Source organism: Protomyctophum bolini, assembly GCF_963924005.1.
Source record: "Protomyctophum bolini genome assembly, chromosome: 17".
Lineage (NCBI taxonomy): Eukaryota > Metazoa > Chordata > Actinopteri > Myctophiformes > Myctophidae > Protomyctophum > Protomyctophum bolini.
In genome coordinates, this window is record NC_137878.1 from 23982503 (window position 1) to 24004707 (window position 22205).

The following is a 22205-nucleotide window of genomic DNA, read 5'->3' on the forward strand; positions in this document are numbered from 1 at the left end:
AAATAAAATAATATATCCACACAGGTCTAGAAGATCACACCCGTGTGAACCGAGTGGTGCAACTCCCTCTCCCTCCCACCCGTCTCTCTCTCTCTCTCTCTCTCTCTCTCTCTCTCTCTCTCTCTCTCTCTCTCTCTCTCTCTCTCTCTCTCTCTCTCTCTCTCTCTCATTAAAGTATCAAAAAAGTATTGTGTCCCTCCCTTCCCCCTGAAGAAATAATCATGTTAATAATTTTGATTAATGTAAATTGTAAATTAAAATGTAAATTAATGAATGTTTTGTTTACCTCTGTAAACTGTGTGCATGTGGGTACGGTACTTTTTGCCCCAAACGTATTGTTGGCCGTTGCAGTGTTGCGAAATACAAGATTGCTGCCTTAACGACAGACAGGGAAATAGGACCACTTCACCACTTTTCAACTTATCTTTATATAATAGGTCCTCACTAATAATCATGATAAAATGACACGATTTCTTTCTACTCAGTCTGTGTCTCATAGGAGGATTGTGGGCAGTTTAGTGGACAGACTGAGTAGAACAAACTTGCGCCATTTTTTTCATGATTATTAGTGAGGACCTATTATATGAAGATAGGTTGAAAAGTGGTGAAGTGGTCCTTTAATAAAAAAAATTGCAGGTGTCCATAAGTGCAACATTTAGTGGCCGAATATTGTCTATTGTGCTCCTTTAACTCTGAGAGTGTACAAATGTAACCACATGGACCCGTCCGATTCTCACACTCTGAGTTACAAATGGATGAATTAACTCTGAAGGTTTTACTGACCACTCCAGTGACAACTTGGCTCTCTCAAGGTCCTCATTTCTGCTTATCTAATGTATTGTTGCTGTAGCAAATATGACACTTCACCCTTTTTGCTAAATAAATATATGTTAATGACGTTTAGAAACACTTGTAATATGTGGTTTTAGATCTTTTAGATTTTAGCAGTGAGCCCAGTGTCTCTGATGTCATTAACATATATATTTTTGCAAAAAGTTTCCCCTTAACAGCGTTGGCAGTATTGTGTGGAAGTCAAGAGTCTGCACTGCAGTAGGCTATATCCACAAGTATTTATGCGGCTTGCCATCTGATGTTGAAACGTTCAATCTACTATACACTCAAATACGCTTAGATTTGTTTTTATTTGTTAAAGTATAATATATATATATAGTCAACTGAATGCAATAATGTCGCACTACTCCACATGACGGATTGGACAGATCCGCTTATACAGCATCTGTGTGTGTGTGTGTGTGTGTGTGTGTGTGTGTGTGTGTGTGTGTGTGTGTGTGTGTGTGTGTGTGTGTGTGTGTGTGTGTGTGTGTGTGTGTGTGTGTGTGTGTGTGTGTGTGTGTGTGGGTGTGTGTGTGTGTGTGGGTGTGTGTGTGTGCGTGCGTGGTCACTGATGCCTAATTTATAATCTCTGGTGGCGCTATGCTGTTTGGCCTTTTGCATGAAACGTGAGCAAATTAATACCAACACTACACTAGGCTACTATATGTAGCCTACCTGTCTGAACCTTTGTACTGGAAATCACAATAAAACTCAAAATAACTACCGTCTCCCACCTTGTTTCTTGTCTTCTTTGAGGGGCGCTCAAATTCAGAGTAGCCAACACTTTTTCTGCTCAGTTTAGCCAATTAATTCCTCCCCACACACCTCTGTGCCAGTGTTGATTACCACTAGCACCACTAGATGGCGCAGCGCTGCCGCTCCCGCCATCTAGTGGTGATTCCGAAGACTAGTCAGAACCTACAGTCTATGGTCAGAACGCTACTGGTAACTGGAAAAGCTCTGCTCATAATATGAGCAGAGCATAGTTATATGATTCATTTAGAGCAGACAGCAGAGCATATTATATGATTAATTTAGAGCAGACAGCAGCAGAGCATAGAGTTATATGATTCATTCAGCAGCAGAGCATATATAGAGTTCAGTTACCGGTATTATTATACAAGAAAAAATTTGCGTAGTATTGCGGAGTATTGCGGATAAATTGCGGAGTGTTGCGGAAAAATTGCAGACTATTGCGGAGGAATTGCGGAGTGTTGTGGAAAAATTGCGGAATATTTCGGAGGAATTGCGGAAAATTGCGGAAAAAACGATTGGTAATAGCGGAAATTGCGGAAATTGAAAATTGCGGAAATTTCGGAAATTGAAAATTGCGGAAATTGCAGAAATTGGAAATTGCGGAAATTGGGGAAATTGCGGAAATTATATATGCTCTGCTGCTGAATGAATCATATAACTCTATGCTCTGCTGCTGTCTGCTCTAAATGAATCATATAATATGCTCTGCTGTCTGCTCTAAATTAATCATATAACTATGCTCTGCTGTCTGCTCTAAATTAATCAAAAATAATGAAATCAGGTGAGCAAAGTCTTTGGGCACATGATCTCTTATAGCTGTTTAGGCTGGCCTGGCTTGATCACCCACATAATGGTACACAGTGAACATCACCATTGCTGCAATTATCATAGACTTCTAAAAAAACAAACAAAAAAAACACATAAAATTGTCAATAATGTAATAATAAAAATAAATCAATATTAGTATAATCACAATTTAGATTGTTCTAGGCGGCTACTAAGGGCCAAGGCTAATGTTATTGTATTTTATCTGTTGTTTCACATTAGGGCTTTTGTGTGCTATTATGTAGGCCTAGGCCTACAGTATAATATCCAGGCCTGGCTTGTGTAGGCTATTACTACTGTATTACTGTCCTATTACAGATTCCCGGAAAGGAAACGCTCTCCTCCGCGGCAGTCGTGCAGCTTCTTTTCCATCCACCAGCTGTCTAAAAACTCGGAAATGACGTAAAACACAGCTTCTTCTGGCCGCGGCTGTCGGCTCAAGTGTGTCCATGCTGATTCTCAGTGTAGAGTAGAAAAGTAGAGACTCGCCGCAAAGCGGGTGCCTATGGGCTATAGTTCCAAACATTGCTCCTGGAACTATCCCATTGAGATAGAATGAGCACTTCCGCATTCCATTGTTCCAATGGGAGTCAACGCTAGTGTCGCCACTCTTTTACTAGATTACTCTTCTCAGACTAATGACAACTAACCAATCACAGCGCGACCGACTTCCCCGGGCTATGGGATCCTAGACTTTACGGCGTACTTTACTTCCTGGTTGGATTCTACTACTTTGTGGACTAGCGGTAGCGGAGCTCCGAGCTACTCCCTTTGGTTGGTACTGTGTACATAACAAGACTGACTGTGTGTGTACAGTACATAACAAAACAAAAAATTCTGACGATGCATGCTTGACTGGGAAATAGAACAAATTAACGAGGCCAGTGTGGAGTTATATATCTATCTTGAGTACAATTAATACGACCTGTTTTTTTTGGTTTTAATTGTCTTTGTTGGTGGTGGATGCTCGGTGGTTGTTGTTGCTACTTGCTAGTGTTGTTGCGTTTTTTATTATGAGCCAGCATTTTGCATGGGGTGGGATGGGATGGGATGGGGGAAATCAATGCATAACAGTAGAGAAGCCACGGGGTCTAACGACGTTATAGTTAACGGTTTATGCTTTTGGGAAAGTCAACAACGACGGGATAAATTAAATAAGGGATTATTAACTGGTCTGGCTGCTGGCATTTACCTCCTCAGCCCCTGGCTGACATTAACATTACCGTGTTTATTTTCTGTTTTCTTCTTCAACCAACAACAGAGGACTGTCCCTCCCTTATTATCATCGCCGAGATGTCAAAATACACAAGTTTCCCGGAGCCTGTCGGCGAAGACCACAATCCATTCCAGGTGATCAATCAATAATAATGGTGTATTTAACATTGTTGTTGTTGCAGTAGATTAGATAATGTTGTTATATTAAGGTCTGTGTTTGTTTGATGATAAGAGAGACTGAGAGAGAGCGGCTTTGATGTTGGTATGTGTGGCATTTTCCTCCATTACTGGATTCAGATTGATTGACTGGATTGCAGGCACGCCGTTACTCATGTGACATGTGGAGGCCACTAGTCTAATCTACTACTCACACTTCAACTCTTGTACTGTACTTGTCCTTTTTATTATGAATTTAACTTTAACTTGTCAGCCAAGTCCAGCATTTTTCTGAACTGGCATAACATAAATCCTTGATTTGTTTCTATTGACTGTCTTAACGTTTAGTGTTATTTATAACCCTTTATTTTATGCGGTTCTATCTCTCTGCCAGGACCCTTCTGTGACGCAGCACAGCAGTAACACGGGATATGCCACACTGGACCTTTACAACCCGTTTGACAATAAAACGGGGGTGAGAATTAAAGATTTGTTATTATTACCGCTGAGATCTTGGCTTTGTGCTGCTTTATAGTTGCCAGACAGACAGTAGCCTTTAGCCTACACCACTGCACTGGACAATCTCACACTGTCTGTGACTGTTTGTTGTCCCGGGCGCAGTTTTTTTCTTTTCAATGGACTGCATTGATTAGATCATCTATTGAGAACAGTGCATTAGAGATTAGGCCCAACGAACGTTGACTTTGTATTTAATATAGCCATTATTCTGTGCCCAGAATAAATGCTTTAGTTTCAAATATTTTCTAAGTGGTGAACCGCACTGTTCCCAGAGGGGATGGGCATTGGGCAGTTGTAGCCGCAATTTGCAACTCTAGATTATTTTACAATGGGATGAATCTAGAGTTGCAATACCCTCCATTGACTCCCCATTCATCCAATTTGAGTTTGCGATCTGCTTGTATTAAACAACGTTAAACTCACCAACATTGCAGCTCTAAGCCAAGCTTGAATTATCCTCTTTCAATCTGCCGAGCTTTTGTTTCATAAAAATCCACCGTAGACATGTTATGACTATGAGCTACTTTCTGTCAAGAAATTCTGTGCAGGTGATTCTTTTTAAGTGTTGGCGTTTGGAAGCACTCGTTTTTATTAACGCGTCGCGCTGCTGCCTCCACATTATGTGCAAATTCGAAACAGGTGGTACGCAGGGCCGTTCAGTGACTTTGACGAGTGCTTCCAAACTCCAACACTTGGAAAAATAATCACCTGCACAGAATTTCAAATAAAATAAGTAATCAGTGTTGTAATTTGTTTTTTTTTGTACCACTGCGTTTTAATGACGTCACGTGCAGTCGTGCACACGCGCCTACATGTGTGCATGTGCACAGAACAGTCGACAGTGCCATCTCACCAGAGTTATTATAATTGTACTTTTTATATATGGTGAAAGAAATGCAAATGACACTCCTTCCATGCCATGCTTTTTAGCCATTTTGTTTAGGTGAAGAAAAGCTGCATAGGCTATTATTAAGTAGCAAGTGTAGCAATAACATACAAATATGTTTGCATTTCTGTCAAGAAAAGGTTTCCTATTAAAACGCGATTATTTCCTGCTAATGGAAACATTTAGAGGGGCAGGAGCTCAAGTGAAAAAAGGGCACCTTGTGCAGTACGTGGAACCGACCGGTTGCCTTAATAGTGTGAGATTGATAGATTTTGGGGCATAAATAATATATTAGAAGCCTTTTTTTAATCAAGAATTGATCAATGTCACCATGTTCCACATACTGTACAAAGGGGTACATTGCTGTCCAGAGGGCAAGGGCCGGTGCTGCTCTAGCACCCTCTAGTGTCTATCTGTGCACGCCACTGTGCACACTGACTTTGCACAGCATGTTACTGTTTACTTACTTCAGGCAGCTCGCCTAGTTGGTCATCCACTGTCACTGCGTCTGCTACAGGAGGTGTAGGAGGAGGCGCGGCTGCAGCGGTAGCAGAACTAAAAAGTTTGATTTGGAAGGAATCTTTTCTTTACTCGGTCGAGGACGAGGCATTCTTTAGAACACCAGAATGAGTAATGGAGTAAACTTACTCAACTGTGTTGCCTTTATGGCTTATGCAGTTGTATGAGGACGTTCATGTTTTTTTGTTATTTAAATTTTTATCCCACGATTTTGCAACCCATTTTTTCCACCCAGTGTCAATTATCTAATGTAATCCTGGGCGCTACACTTCCTCTGCCAACCTGTGGGGGCAGCGGACTGACCTCATGCTTCCGGTCGGTCATGGTAAACAAATGCTAATGATTTGATTTTGGGTACTCGTACTTCACACGGACTGTGTAAATCTGGGAGGAGCTGTCGGCCGGAGGGACAGGACACTCACTGCCAGCTAGAAACCTTTTTTTGGGTACAGTGTATGGTGCACCGTTCCGTCCCTGCACGCGCACGTCAAAAACATACTGGTACCACGGCGTGGCACTGCATTCTATGGGCATGACACCACTGGTTGTGTAATGCTTCATGTGTGACTGACCATTGTTGTTGTTTTGAACATTTCTTCTTCAGCCTCCGCCGCCGTATGAAGCCACATCGCCCTCTGCTGGGCCTGTTCCTGCACAGACACCCCCCAGCAAGGCCACCACTCCCACAGAGCCGCGCAACTATGGCTCGTACACCAGCCAGGGAGCTCAGGTGTGTAGCGTCTCTGTAGCGAGACCCTCAGACCCTGCTGCACCACGTGACAGCAGTGTTGTTTTTGGCAGCAAATTTTAGTTTTAGTCATAGTCTCTTGAATAGCTTCCATTTAGTTTTAGTCACGTTTCAGTCACCTGGGATGTCTTAGTGTTAGTCTAGTTGACTTAGTTGACTAAAATGCATTTTGGCTGGACTTGATGCCGTCGTAATGACTGTTTTTACACTTGCAACGTGTTGCGCTGCGATGTGTTGTGAGCTTGTAGATCTGCTATTTTCAGCATACAACCAAGTGTAAAATGACTTATTCTGGATCTCTTGTCTCTTGTCTATTAGTCCCTTCCTAACATCTAGTTTTTATTTGTCTACGAAATTATCAGCATATTTAGTATTAGTTTCAGTCATCATAGCTTAGTTTTCATTTGTTTTCCATGTAGTTTTCGTCAGTGACAAAAGGTAGTCGACGAACATTTTTCGTCTTAGTTTTAGTCGACAAAATCAACACTGCACGACAGTGCATGGAGGAGAGGTTGTGCTCTGCTCTGTGAAATCCTCAGTGTCAATCTAACTCAGAGTTTTGGTTCCATTTTGGTTCCTCTTGCTTTTACAGTGTGACGAAATGCTGTGCTCTACATAACACACTTAACTGTGATGAAGACCTCTTGGTGATTAAGCATGTCGTGTAGTACAATGCAATCTAAATACAATTAACTGGGCATACATTAGGAGCAATCATGCTTACATGCTCATATTGAAGGATGGATTTAGGTCAGATGAGTCAGGATTCATACTTTTTTGTGTGTTCCTCTTTGAAAAATAATGTACCAGTAGAAGAATGGAGTGTACTAACTGTAAAGACAAAAACTTGTCCTCCTCACAATAGAATGATATAATTTTGGTTCGAAAACAGCCCAAAGTTGCCCACCAAATGCATATTCAAAGATTTTGACGTCTTGAGGCGAGGTCTGTCCCTGACTGTGTGTTGTGTGTGTTCCTTCCTGTAGCAGACTGCGGTGAGTGCCACTACGGCAGAGCTTCTGAAAAAGCAGGAGGAGCTTGAGAAGAAAGCACGTGAGCTGGAGAGGAGAGAGAGAGAGCTGGAGTCCCACAGCCTGGGACCTGGAGCCGGTAGGAACACACTGGGTGGTGGGTGGGGAGGTCTGAACTCTGAAGGCTCTGCAAATAAATCTATGTTCAGTTAGAATGTAAAGACGGTGTAATAAAGTCAGGTGTTTGTTTAGGCAAATAATAGTTTGGTGATTCTAGCAGGTTGCTACCAGTCCATCAGCAGGCATGAAACAGTCCTGCTAGAGTCCTGCTAGAGTCCAGCAAGTCCTTTCCAACTTTTTAAAAGTATGCTACTACAACAAAAGTACAATGATTGATAAACGTGTAAGGAAGCCTTGTTTATACTCGTCATAAGTCCATTTTATGTATAGCACATTTCATACAAAGCACATTCAACATGCATAATAATTTTGATAGATAGATGGGTAGATAGATATTAGATAGGTAGACACACACAGATGGGAGACAAATTAGAGGGAAAACCGTAATACCGGTAACTGAAATAACAACTGGACAAACAAATGCATCTGCTTGATACAAAGAAGCAATTAACACCGTCCCATTTGCCCTTGAATATGGATTGTGATGGCAAGAGGATAATATCAAAGTGAATATGAAATAATATGAATATTATTGGGTCATAGATGTACTAAGACTGTTAAATTGGCTACTGTTGGATTAGGAACAGTGACTAAAGTGAGACCTACACATAGGCCTCTGGGAAAGACATCTGTAAGTAGAACTGTGGTCGAACATTCAGTGACCATAGCATGGTTTGGGCAACAGATGCTGGGGGAGCATTGAAGCTGTTCTTTTGGCTTGTGTGACTCAACACCATACTACTTACTAACAGTACGTTTTAACAGCGGGCGACGGCCAGATTCATTTTATGGAAGTGCATTATTTGTTTATGGGACCCTGGCGAACAGGCGATGGTCAAAAGATAAAAATAATTCACCTTTTCGGGTGATATGTCGGCCGATGCTTGCCTGCTGTTAAAACGTACTGTAAGACACTTTATTTTCTGTTAACTGTCCCATGTCTCTGTGCGAGTGTATATACAGTATAGTACAGCAACCCCCTCCCCCTTGCATGCATATAATAAAGCATTAAAAATAACCCATGATTACACACATTCACATGATACAGCGTGCATTTGACACCGACCCCACCCATGTCACTCACTCTCAACTCTCTAACACACACACACACACACACACACACACACATGCACAAACGCAAACAGAACACACACATGCACAAACCCACACATACACAAACACACACATACACAAACACACACATGCACAAACACAAACAGAACACACACATGCACAAACACAAACAGAACACACATGCACAAACAGAAATAAGGACTACTTTAAATATACAGCAGAATAAGAAGGTTTAGGAGACCAGTGTCTGATCTGAGAGTTCTGATTTGGTTTATACTGTAGGTAGTGAACAGGTCAGAGCTGTATTCAGGACTATACCATTAAGAGCCTTGCATATTATTTATTATTAGTACTTTTGCAATTCTGTATTTTATAACAGGCGTTGACACTAAGGGCTAGATTTTGAAGGTGCGTTTTACCTATTACAGTAATATGAGCTGGGGGCGTGAGGTATGTCATATTGCAATTTTAAGCATGTTAAGAAGCGCTTTCGACACCCCGTGGAGTGCGCAAAACGGCCTTGAATTAGTCATGGGAGTGTTTAAGGCGTGTTTGAGAGTTACCCAATCAACATGTCCGTACTATTTTCTTTACCAGTCAGCTGATGTCACATACGGAATGCGCACTTTGGGGATCGTTATTATTACATTTCTTCAGGCTGCCACCATAGAAGACATGACATATGACTTTGTCACATTTGGGTTAATTATTCCTATTGCACTGCATGCTGTCACCTTCATGCCTCAAAATAAGTTGTTTCTATTGAGAAACACCAGTGAAATTATATTTTAATTTAAATTATAATTATATTATATTTGAAATGAGTAATGAGTTGAATGCCTGGTGCGTATGCCCGTGATGCGGTATGGTCCCGTGATGGTATGGTCTTCGCTCGTAGCATTTTATTGAAGAAGACTTGAATCAAGTGTGATACAGCGTATGAAAGCAAACTTCCCAAGGATTATGGATATGTTTTTGTTTTTTTTTAAGGTTGAGAAATGAAAGAATTATGGCCGTTTCTAATCTCAACATTTTAATAAAAAGACGCAATAAATAGACGCTGTTGCCATGTCTCAGAGAAACAAGTAAATATGTCTATAAAAATAATCCCAAAATAAGCGCATATAACAGGGGTCTAACCTATTTTAAATGAAGTGCCATACTTTTATATTCTAGATAGTGAGTCTGCCATATCCAGATTAATTTAATAATGACACCACATTAAAATAAAAAACATATTTTGATTGTCCACAAATATAAAGTTATTCCATCTTTTTAAATATTTTCTTGCACATTGTTATAATGATCATTAATATCCGCCTGCAGTCAGAGTTCATAGTTTTAATGAATGAATGTGATGCATTGTGAGCTGGTAGATCTGCTATTTTCAAAAGTAATCTTGGAAAAATGTAATTACATTTTTGTATTAGCCGTCCTTAGTTAAGCAATATGCATTCATCTGGGGATCCTTGACATGGGAATGTGCTGTGTGAGGATCACTGGTTTAAACAACATTAGGAGAAACCTTTAGAAACAAGAAAAGCAACCACAACTACCAATATTTACAAGCAACTTTACAGAAAAAGAAGCCGCTTATAATAAACAGACTTGGCAACACTCCAGCAGCGTCCCAGAGCCGCTCAAGTGTAAAATCAAACAATGCTTTTTCTTCTTTTTGCGTCTATGAGGTGCCTAGACCCACGTCTAATCGTTATGCGCAGGTCAAGGGGCTTAATAGCAAATTGCGCAAAGCGAAAATAATTAACATATGGACACTCCCACAATGCTAAAATATTCAGCAACGTCGTATTCCATATGTGTGTGCGTTCAACACGGGACGATAAGGCTTTCATAATACGATTGTGCGCAGAGCGAGGCCAATTTATGTATTACCACATGGTAAAACGCACCTTCAAAATCCAGCCCTATGGGTTGCCCACCTGCCCCTGGCAGGTAAATAAAACTTTCGGGCAGGTGGAGTTTGCTTTCAGGTTGCCCGACCGGGGCAAGTGCACGTTTTTGACGAGACGCAAGAGGACAGTCTATAAACACAACATGAGATATGTCTAAACACCTGAACGTCTGTCTTCTGGTCTGTGGAATGTAAAATAAGCTACTAAGTTACTACACTTACAAAAGAAAGTGTGAAGTGAAACCATAGTCATATTCATAGCTATGTAGGTATTTGGCATAAAAAATATATTTTTATTTATTTATTATCTCACAGTCCCAGAAAGTATTTAAATTTTTACCTATGATTTTATAAAGGACGATAATTTTTTCGGGCAAGTGGGCATGATTTTTGGGCCAGTAGAGCATTATCTGTACCGTAATTGCCCCGACGGGCATGTGCCTCTGAGACCTTAGTGTCAGGAGCCAATTTTTTCATATTTTTCTCATCCCAGTGAGTATTCTGACTGCAGCATTTTTAATGAGCTGGATTCTTCCAGAAGTCATTTTCAGAAGTCCAGTAAAGAGGGCATTAGGGCGCGGTCACACCAAGCTATGGTTGCCAGCTGCTAAGCTCCATCAGGTTGTGCACGGCTGACTGTTTTTCTTTTGTAGCCAGCACAGAGTAGCTTCCAGCACCTTCTGTCCCAATCAGAATCAATCTTTGTCACATCACATTACAACTAAGTAACATGGGTGAAATTCTTGGTTGTGCAGGCTCATCATTGCAGTTAAAAGAGAACAAAACAAAGTGCATAGTACATGACAAATCTACATGATACAATATGTGTATGCATATAAAATAAATAAGTAGTAAGCAAGTAGAAAGTAGAAACTGTTCAAGAGTCTGGTGGTGCTGCTCTTGATGCTCATGTAACGTTTCCCCGGCCGTGGGCGCGGCAGTGGCTTGAACAGGCTATGGCTGGAGTGATGGCCAGTGATGCAACTGTCACTCATTTTCAGGACCCTCCCCGTATCCTGCACCGCCTTCTGTCTTGACGTTACCAGGCAACCATCGCTCCCTGTAGCCCGCAGACTAGCAAACGCTTTGTCTACCAGACAACCATCGTTCCCTGTAGCCTGCAGACTATCAAACGCTTTGTCTACCAGACAACCATCGTTCCCTGTAGCCTGCAGACTAGCAAACGCTTTGTCTACCAAACAACCATCGTTCCCTGTAGCCTGCAGACTATCAAACGCTTTGTCTACCAGACAACCATCGTTCCCGGTAGCCCGCAGACTAGCAAAAGCTTTGTCTGTAGCCTGGTTACTTTGTCCAACTTTATTAGGTGGCTGTACTGCTATCTTTATCAATTCATTTTTAATTCAAAGGAGCTTTATTGGCATGAGAAAACATACGTTTACATTGCCAAAGCAAGTGTCAAAATACAATAACTGTTGAAAATGGAGAAAGCACAGTTGGAGGGGGTACAGCATTTTGTTAATGGAGTTGCTGTCACATTGCATCGTTATATACTATACATGTCATACAGGGTATAAAGCTTTTTTGAAACAAATAGCAGCATTTCTGTCCTCACTTCTGTCTTCAGTCTACTGGAATGTTCATGATCCCAGAAATGGTGATTAGTATAAACTTGTATGATTCAAATGTCATCTATAGGCTTAGAAAAGGAGATTAAGCTTGTTTGCTAAAAGTTGCACTTTGAGCAATTAGCATAATATGTAGCCATACCATTAACATCCTGTGTAAGGCAAAAACATCCAAATTTAATCATGCTTTAATAGCAGTCTACTTGGTTAGGGTAAATGTGTGCAGGAGGTCAAGGTGCTGTTGTAATCCTTCTTTGGTAGTGGACGGTAACACCAGGTCATCTGCAACAGTAGGCATTCAACATTCATTGATGTATTTGTTAAAGACTGTTGGGCTGCATCCCTGTCTAGCTCCTCTGCTTTGGTGAAAGAACTCTGTGTGTTTTTCCCAATCCTAACAGCGCAGATGTGTTGTGAACATAGATGTTATAATGCCGTAGGTCCGCCCCCCCCCCCCATATCCGCTTTATAGCAGTTTGTACAGTAGACCCTCGTGCCAAATTGAGTTAAATGCTTTTTTGTCTACAAAACAGGAGAATATTTTACTTTAGTTTTTTTCATTTATTTGTTGTCGATTAGTGTGTTGAGAGTGAACATGTGGTCTGTTGTAATAGTTTTGTTGATTTGCTGTCAGGATGTTCTTTTGTGTGAGGAAATATTCTATGGTTGATAATCATGCAGAGCCTTTTCCGACATGGCTGTTTGCTTTTTTTTATTTATCAAACTATATCTCAGGTGTTAGTGTCTCTAATGGACATGGGAGATGCAACAGCAACAAATAAAAGAGAAAAGAAAAGTTTGGAATCATAAGCCTGTCCGAAATGGAAAACAAGAAGGGGATTACTGGTGACTTGCTTTGATGATGGGACGGTTCAGAGATTATATTTTAGAGTGATGCAGAACCAGTTCGACAAGGCGGGCAGCATCCCGAGCATTTATTTTCCCCAAATAGACATGGTGTAGGCCTGTAGAATGCATAAACTCCAGGTGTGTGCGACACACAGAAAGATGTACAAGACCATCAAACCACGCCATTCCCATTGAAAAGCATTGGCAGAATCCAACCTCATAGGTAGAATTAAACTTTGGTGTGATCGAGCCCTTACCGTACTTGAGGGCCATTATTGGTATGCTAGATTTAGCTGTGCTGTCCAGCATTGACATTACTGTTGATTACTGTGTACTGTGCATTTAATCGTATATCTAGTTTACGTCCGAGCATAGACATGGTAACGCCCCGCCTGCCTCTGATTGGCCTACCGACACTGCCCGTCTTGACTGTCCTCCGCTATGCTATGATAGTCTGATGCAAGGTTACTCCGTGGTGGTGGGAAAATAACTCAGTTTTTATTTTTGTAGAAGAGGAGAACTAATATTGTTTATGCCGTTTGCTTTCATTGAATAATTGATTGAACATGTATGCCGTAATATTATTTGATTTGGGACGGGGGGTGTGTTCTAATTCTAAATAAAGTGTTTGTGTTGATTATTGTGTAATGTATTGTATGTGTATTTGAAAAAGGTCTATTTCTCTGTCATTCTCTTGTATTATTTCCCACCACGGAGTAACTAAACCTCGCATCTTAGAGGACAGTCAAGACAAGCAGTGTCGGTAGGCCAATCAGAGGCAGGCGGGGCGTTACCATGTCTATGTTCGGAGGCAAACTAGATATACGCATGTACTGTACATAAAGTATACTGTACATGGAATAAAGTATACTACACAATAATCACCCTGCCTGCTGGAATGCTGGCCGATTAACCTGATGCTACATGAATCTGTTTCTCTGCAGCACTGCTAATATAATTGAGCAATTCAAATTGTTTTTCTCAACATATTAAACTTTCAATTTGAGTGTGTAAATGCATTCATCAGAATTCTTCTTCTCTTTTCTTTTAGCTCGTCAGAATAATTGGCCCCCACTGCCCTCGTTTTGCCCGGTGGGTCCGTGCTTTTACCAGGACATAACTATAGACATCAACCAGAACTTCCAGCGCACTGTCACCATCATGTACTACTTCTGGATGTGTGAGTTCCACAGTATATCAATCAATGCTTTATTTCAGAACCAGGGAGATGTCACAGAAGAGTACAATAGAGCGTCGCAGTCGCTCCAAAATATTGTGTTTGTTGTCATGATTTGTCACGAGTTGGCTTCGTACGGCCGTTAGTCTCATGAAATGCGTTAATGACCTGAAAATGTAAAAGGATTTCTCTTATTTCAATTGACTTTGTATTTTCCATTTCATTTGAATTATGGCAGCTTTATGCTTCCATATTTGTCTACATAACATGCTATCTAAATGCCACATTTTAGCTTTTGCATACACCTTGCAAGGTCGTCGAGGCTACGGGCTATGGTGGAGTCTGAGGAGGTGAGTTTTCAGACTACAATGCGACACACATCCAATGTGATTTGCGATCACGTGTCTTGAGTTTCAAATGCAAAATAGGCTAGTCCATTTACTCTGGGCATCTGTCTCCTGTCTGCTTCCTATACAGGTTATTTCATAATTCCACCAACCCAGGTCTTTTAACCACTTAAGCCTCATTTTATACACCTTCGTATGATGGAGCCATGAGGAAATCACCAGTCTACAAGCCCGACAGGTTGATGCGAGCCAGCTTATAGAAATCACTCATTATGACATGCCCAAAGGATGCCAGCTTGAAAGCGGTTGAAGCGCCATGGCTTCTTGGTTATTTTTGGAAAACTCACAGAAGGGCAGAACTGCTGCGTTCACATTTTGAATTGTTACTGTACTTTGGTCTGTTGATCAATTGGAAATAATTGCATGTTTTCTCTCCTTCAGTTCAGGTAAATACTTATATAGTTGGTGACATAACAAAATCTATGTAATTTAACGCTTACGCTTGTCTTGTTTCTCGTTCTTTTCTTCCTCTTTCCTGTCCTCCAGTTGGTGCATGTACTCTGCTCTTCAACCTCATCTCGTCTTTGTCTATGTTTTGCGTGGACCCATCTGGAGGTGTGGGACTGGGCCTAGCTATCCTGTGGGCCCTGCTATTCACTCCTTGTTCTTTCGTCTGTTGGTACAGGCCTGTGTACAAAGCTTTTAGGTGCGTAACCATTACTAGGCGGTGGTGGCTCAGGGGTAGAGTGACCGGATGGTAACCGCAAGGTTGCCATTTTGAACCCGGGCTCCCCCCAGAGTTGGTGTCAAAGTGTCCTTGAGCAAGACACTGAACCCCTAATTGCTCCTGATGTGCAGGTTGGTGCCTTGCATGGTTTCCTCCACCATCGGTGTGTGCGTGTGAATGGGTGAATGTAATGCACAATCTATGTAAAGTGCCTTGGATAAAGGCGCTATATAAATGCACCATTTACCATTTACTAGCTCCCAAATAGATGAGCTGGGTCTAAACATGGTTGTAGTGCTATGTAAGAATGGTAGCCTGTGGATATTTAATTTGATTAATTTAAAGAAAGAAATCTCTTTCTATTTCTCTTTTCCCAGGAGTGACAGCTCTTTCAACTTCTTCGCTTTCTTCTTTGTGTTCTTTGCCCAAGTGATCACGTATGTCATCATGACCATCGGAATTCCAGGATGGGGTTTCAGGTAACAACACAAGTGTAATTGTCGCATTATACTCTTTCAAACAGGTTTGACTTAACAAATTAAAATCATCGTGACCGAGATTGGTCTGTTACTAAAGATGTTTCTCTGTGTTTGATGGTATACATGTATGAATACCATGTATGCACCGAGTGCTCTGAGCTTGTAGATCTGCTTTTTTTCAATAGCTAAAGTATAACACAATGCTTAAAACACCAAAAAGGGTTCCCGCCCAGAATGGGTTAAGTAAAAATGTGTCAAACAAACTTATCTGTGGTGTGGTGCTATACCAAGGAATGCAATATGATGCCTTGAAATTTCTATAAATACCCGGGTAGAAATAAATAAAACATCTTAGGTGGTCATATTATGGTAGCAGCACTCATGTAAACACGTTTGTGTGAATGCGTTACTTTATTATGTAACCTCTGTTGAACACCAGCTGTGCAAGTATAACATAAAACATGCTGAGCAAATGCCATTCGTAATCTCATTGCACATCCCTGTGTGTGTGTGTGTGTGTGTGTGTGTGTGTGTGAGACTGTGTGTGACTGTGTGTGTGTGCCGAGACAGAAACGTACTGTGTCTTTGCTCAATACACTCTCCCCTTTGTGTAAGGAAGAGAGATTACGACCTCTTTTTTTTGTCAATTGTCAAGTTTTTTCGGTAGCCAGCCCATACATACACACGGCGGTGTGTATGTGTCCCTATATGGGGGGGAAAAAATCATCTTTAACTCCTACATCTCTCAGTAACTTTCTCTTCTCCTCAGTGGGTGGATAGTCAGCCTGGCTGCTCTTAAGACCAGTGTTCCCGTTGGTGTGATAATGATGCTAAACGCTGTCTGCTTCACCGCCCAGACTGCCATGGGGGTCGCCATGCTTAAGAAGGTAAACTCCGGATGAATGTCTCGTCTGTACAGTACTTGCAGAGTATAATGCCAAATGACTACTTAATATGACTACCGGTAGTTAATACCTTTTTATCTATAATATCTCTGTGCCTATAAATGGATGGGTTTGGATTATGTTACCATGGAAGCAACGTAGACACACATATATGTTAATGTATTATCCTAGTTAACACCTTAATTTCCCGGGGTTATTTAATCCATTAAATAAATGTGCCCAGCGATTTATTTCAGCGGAGCACTTTTACCGAAGGACCGGATGTTATCCCGGATGTGGCTGTAGCAGCTAGATGTAGCCAAAACACTCTTTAACTGCAATCGACAATAATGGGAGGTATGATTACATCTACCGCGACTAGCGACTGGACAGCGGGAGGCCGTCTAACACATGATCTTTCCTTAGAATTAGACGTGACGATTTAGATCGCGATTTATTAGCGTTTTAAGATTTTTGGTATTGTCGGCTAAACGGGGGGGAACATTTTCGATGACGTCCCACTGTTACGCAACAGGCGCTCCCAGCCTGTGGAGCGATGCAATCGGTTTTGATATAAATAACCTCCGTCTTTTCATCAATCTTCGTCCTGGGCGATGGGTGTTACTAATTGAAAGCATGGTGAACTTCGTCCTGGGCGATGGGTGTTACTAATTGAAAGCATGGTGAACTTCATCCTGGGCGATGGGTGTTACTAATTGAAAGCATGGTGAACTTCGTCCTGGGCGATGGGTGTTACTAATTGAAAGCATGGTGAACTTCATCCTGGGCGATGGGTGTTACTCATTTAAAGCATGGTGAACTTCGTCCTGGGCGATGGGTGTTACTGATTTAAAGCATGGTGAACTTCGTCCTGGGCGATGGGTGTTACTGATTTAAAGCATGGTGAACTTCATCCTGGGCGATGGGTGTTACTGATTTAAAGCATGGTGAACTTCGTCCTGGGCGATGGGTGTTACTCATTTAAAGCATGGTGAACTTCGTCCTGGGCGATGGGTGTTACTGATTTAAAGCATGGTGAACTTCGTCCTGGGCGATGGGTGTTACTCATATAAAGCATGGTGAACTTCATCCTGGGCGATGGGTGTTACTCATTTAAAGCATGGTGAACTTCGTCCTGGGCGATGGGTGTTACTCATATAAAGCATGGTGAACTTCATCCTGGGCGATGGGTGTTACTGATTTAAAGCATGGTGAACTTCGTCCTGGGCGATGGGTGTTACTCATATAAAGCATGGTGAACTTCATCCTGGGCGATGGGTGTTACTGATTTAAAGCATGGTGAACTTCGTCCTGGGCGATGGGTGTTACTCATATAAAGCATGGTGAACTTCATCCTGGGCGATGGGTGTTACTGATTTAAAGCATGGTGAACTTCGTCCTGGGCGATGGGTGTTACTCATTTAAAGCATGGTGAACTTCGTCCTGGGCGATGGGTGTTACTGATTTAAAGCATGGTGAACTTCGTCCTGGGCGATGGGTGTTACTCATTTAAAGCATGGTGAACTTCGTCCTGGGCGATGGGTGTTACTCATTTAAAGCATGGTGAACTTCGTCCTGGGCGATGGGTGTTACTCATTTAAAGCATGGTGAACTTCGTCCTGGGCGATGGGTGTTACTCATTTAAAGCATGGTGAACTTCATCCTGGGCGATCCGGTTGTTAACAGCAGGGTAAGTGATAGTTTTTGGTTAAAACAAAAACCTTTTTGTTACAAATTAGAAGACACTTTAGTGGAACAGTGGAATATCTATATAATGAAATTGTGCTTATATACACTATGGAGTGCCATGTCTACATAAAACGCTATCTAAGTTACGTAAGTTAACTTGAGCCTTTGCATACGCCTTTAACCCTGCAAGACCCAACGTTGCAAATATACAACAATTTATACTTAATATATTATATATATATATATATTTTTTTTTTTTTCTGTTCTTTTTTCACCTAAACGTCAACATCATTAATATTCATTGCAATGCCATTGGTCATGATATTTGCATATAAATACCCCCCACAGAGGCTGAAATTCACACAACTTCAAAATGTCTGCACAATTTTTAACCCATGACCTTTAACCCTGATTAATCTAAGTAAAATGCCTGTAATATATATATTTGTGATCATTAGAATGTCTAGAACATGTTTATTTTTTTTTACATAATTTCCTCTGCAAAGTCCTAGTAGTACAAGTAGTAGTAAGGTTGAAATGTCTTTTTTGCAAGTAGAAATATATCCGGGCCTTACAGGGATAAGGTCGTTGAGGCTTGTTAAAAGGTTGTTTACCATAGTGCTCATTGCTATAGACACAGAGTGTTTGTTCAGTAAGAGTGGCCCGGACGGTCCCTCCACCTCTTTCATAAACAGAAATACATTTTAACCCATTTAGGCCTGACGTCGAAATTAATTGTCTTTCTGAATTAAATTGTCTTTCTGAAATACCTGTGTTTCTACACGAGTGGTGCTTAATATTTCATGTCAAGGACCCCAAAGATTATATGTAAATTGGCCGCGACCCCCATCTGAAATATGTTGTTCCAGGGACCTCCCAGAAGCAAAGATTTGAGTTGAATACATGATTTCTCATGATTTCTCACAACTCCAGTTGGCTTTGTACGAGGCTTAAAAGGTCTTTAAATAAATACTTTTTGAAAAGTCTATGAGGAAAATGAACGGGGAATCATTTCCTGGGCCCTGGTAGGGGGCGGGACTGTGACGCCCTGTGTTGGATCTATGCTTAGACTGGCATATTCACAGATACCGATATCGGCCTAAAACGGCCGATACCGATACAGTATCAGGACATCTCTACTAAAGCTGGAGAGACGGGGAGACTCCTTATTAACACATATTTAATATAATGTTACATTTAATTTAACTAGACTGTGGCAGACAGGGTTCGATTCCCGCTCGGGATGCTGTGGGTGCTGGCGGCGTGCTTCCTCCTCCGCGTCATCAGTGCCCATACCCGAGGCGGGTTAGCGAAAGGGCCCTTCTGTGTTCATGTTCTCCCCGTGTCCCCTAGGGTAGGTACCCTCACAAAAAACATGCAGTAATCCTGGTCTCTAAACTGCCTCCCCCTGTCCAGCCGGAGCGCCTGATGGAGGGGAAAGGAACTGGTTGGAATAACGTGTTCCTTCCACGCGCTACGTCCAACCAGGGAAACTCCCCCGTCAGGTGTAAAGGAGCAACTTGGACACTCGGGCATGAAGGAAGCATGAGTACAAGTCTGTTGCTCTCCCCATGTCCCCCATATATGGGGACTAGGTTGGTGGAGAGTGTGTAGAGCCCAGGATCACATTAGATAATTGACACAGGGGTGAAAAATGGGTTAAAAATGAAATACTGTGATAATTACCCCTATAGTAGCCCTGGCCACAGAGCTGTCAACATATAATATGCGGTCCCAAGAATGCCCTCCATATCGGTTTCTAGGGTATCATCTTTGCGACCTGACAATGAGTGTGGTGTGATGATGAATTGGTTATTGGTTATGTGTATCAGGTATCGCCTCTCTCTCTCTGCACCCCACCCCACCACCATCCCCTGCAGGTCCATTCTCTATACAGGCAGACAGATGCCAGTTTCACGAAAGCCCAGGCAGAGTTCGCCAGCGGAGTGATGTCCAATCAGGCTGTGCGGCAGGCGTCCGCCAACGCAGCGCAGGCGGCATTCACTGGACCTCCTCGATAGGGAGGGGGAGGCGGGAGGCGGGGCGGCGACAGGTGCGTTGTTGGAAGGTGAGCTGGACGGTTGGAGCACGGTGCCCCCCCTCCCCCCAGGCGCTGAGATGGAATCCATTTGATTTCTCTCCCCTTCATGATTTGAATTTGAGGAGATGATGGTTCCTGCATGTTGGCGCTCAAGGGAATCTGCACTGCAGGATAAGGGGGTAGTAGGACAATGATGGGCTCATGTTAAAGTGTGAGAGTTGAAAAGGGTATCTTTGAAAAACCAAAAAGGTCCCGCACGCTGTCAGACACTTGTTTTGCTCTTTATTAGGCCGACGTTTCGGTCGATTTAGACCTTCATCAGGGCAGACAGGATTGTCTGTCCTGATGAAGGACAGACAATCTAAATTAATGTCCTGAGGATTGTGTGTGTGCGGGACCTTTTCTTTGTTTTTCAAAGATACCCTTTTTAATGTATGCTCTATTGCCCTTACGCACCTGTTGCTAGCCTTCTGAGGTGTGCAATGCATCGGCCTTTTGCTGAAAAAAAAGTGTGACAGTTGTACAGTGCAGGTCAGCGTGACTACGCCAGCCATGTAGGCATTGGGTAATTCCAAGGTTAATTCAATACGGTTAGGAAGCGAAGACCGTACGGTGGACTCCATGTTTCTCCCTGGGAGGAAAGGAACATGCACAATGGGCTATATGCAGCCAATACTTCCGCGTTCAGCTTCCTTGGTCTCAATTGCGCATGTTTCTTTCCTTCCAGGGAGCAACATGGAGTCCGTACGGTCTTCGCTTCCTAACCTTATTTAATTAACCTTGGGTAATTGTAACGGCAGGCACCAAGTCATGGGTGTTGTTGATATAATATATATTATGGAATGGAAAAGAGGTGCGGGAGGAGTTATGTACTTTATTGTTTGTGATGAAGATACCTTCTACTAAAAGTGTTAATGAATGAATGCAGGGAAAGGCTCTGTTTTACATACGGTAAATCAAGTATCTATATCTCTATGTACAGTATACAATATACTGTATATGTACTATATAGATATATACTGTATCGGCACATACTGTATCATACACACACACGCAGCCATAGTGGGTAGAGGGGGCATTTAGGAATGTCCCCCCACACACACACACACACACACCCACCTACCTAAGTGTCAAAAGTGTCCCTGAGCAAGACACTCAGCCCCATGGGTGCTGTATTAATGGCATCCGCTGCAGATGTACTGTAGCAAATATACTGCAGCAATAGCTAAATGCATTTATGTTATTACACACGCGCACACACACACACACACACACACACAAGTCAAGCGGTGTGCCAATTGTGTTTCTTCGGAGCATGTCTTGCCTGGGTCATTTCCTAAAGGGGAATGAGGACTTGCACATGCTTAAAACAAACTGGAATCAATGCCACTTAAATCATTTGATTCAGTACGGAGTGAGTATAGCTCAACTATCTGTTACCAATACTACCATTGTGTTGCTTCAGTGAAAACTAACCCAATTGTTTTGTTATTATGCCAAATGAGAATGCATATTTACCTTTATTGCCAAACTGTCCAACTGTATTTAAAAAAAATGAGAACTGTGTTTTGGTTGTGATGTTATTGTTCTGTTGGTGCTTGTTTGTGGTTGTTATGATTGTTGTTAAAACTCACTGTGTTGGTTTTAATAAAAAAAGAGATGTCATGCTTATCGTGTGTGTGTGTGCGCTCAACGGATTTAACATTGTTAAAATGGAGTTTGGAGTTAGGTCCGATTGATACTGGATTCATACTCTATTCTAAAAGCCGATTCACCGAAACAGCGGTAAAATAGGAGTATGAATCGGCCCTAAGAGTATGAATCGGCC

General features: G+C 41.9%; 1 protein-coding gene across 4 annotated transcripts; it reads left to right on the top strand.

Moving 5' to 3' along the window:
- Positions 1-3146: 3146 nt before the first annotated feature.
- On the top strand, positions 3147-22042 carry scamp3 (secretory carrier membrane protein 3). Of its 4 annotated transcripts, none has more exons than XM_080787655.1 (10): positions 3147-3189; positions 3677-3765; positions 4181-4261; positions 6315-6440; positions 7445-7568; positions 14085-14213; positions 15104-15263; positions 15662-15763; positions 16533-16650; positions 20217-22042. In XM_080787655.1, the coding sequence occupies exons 2-10, from the start codon at positions 3709-3711 to the stop codon at positions 20355-20357; spliced, it is 1038 nt and encodes a 345-aa protein (XP_080643781.1). In that variant the 5' UTR covers positions 3147-3189; positions 3677-3708; the 3' UTR covers positions 20358-22042. The 4 variants fall into 4 exon arrangements, with proteins under 4 accessions (XP_080643781.1, XP_080643784.1, XP_080643782.1 ...); XM_080787658.1 differs by having other exon boundaries at positions 7448-7568; XM_080787656.1 differs by having other exon boundaries at positions 3173-3295.
- The last annotated feature ends 163 nt before the right edge of the window (positions 22043-22205 follow it).

Coding starts and splice junctions, on each gene's coding strand:
- scamp3 (XM_080787655.1), top strand. CDS start 3,709: ATGTCAAAATACACAAGTTTCCCGGAGCCTGTCGGCGAAGACCACAAT. Junction 15,264..15,661: donor CCTGTGTACAAAGCTTTTAG/GTGCGTAACCAT, acceptor CTCTTTTCCCAG/GAGTGACAGCTCTTTCAACT. Junction 16,651..20,216: donor GGGTCGCCATGCTTAAGAAG/GTAAACTCCGGA, acceptor CATCCCCTGCAG/GTCCATTCTCTATACAGGCA.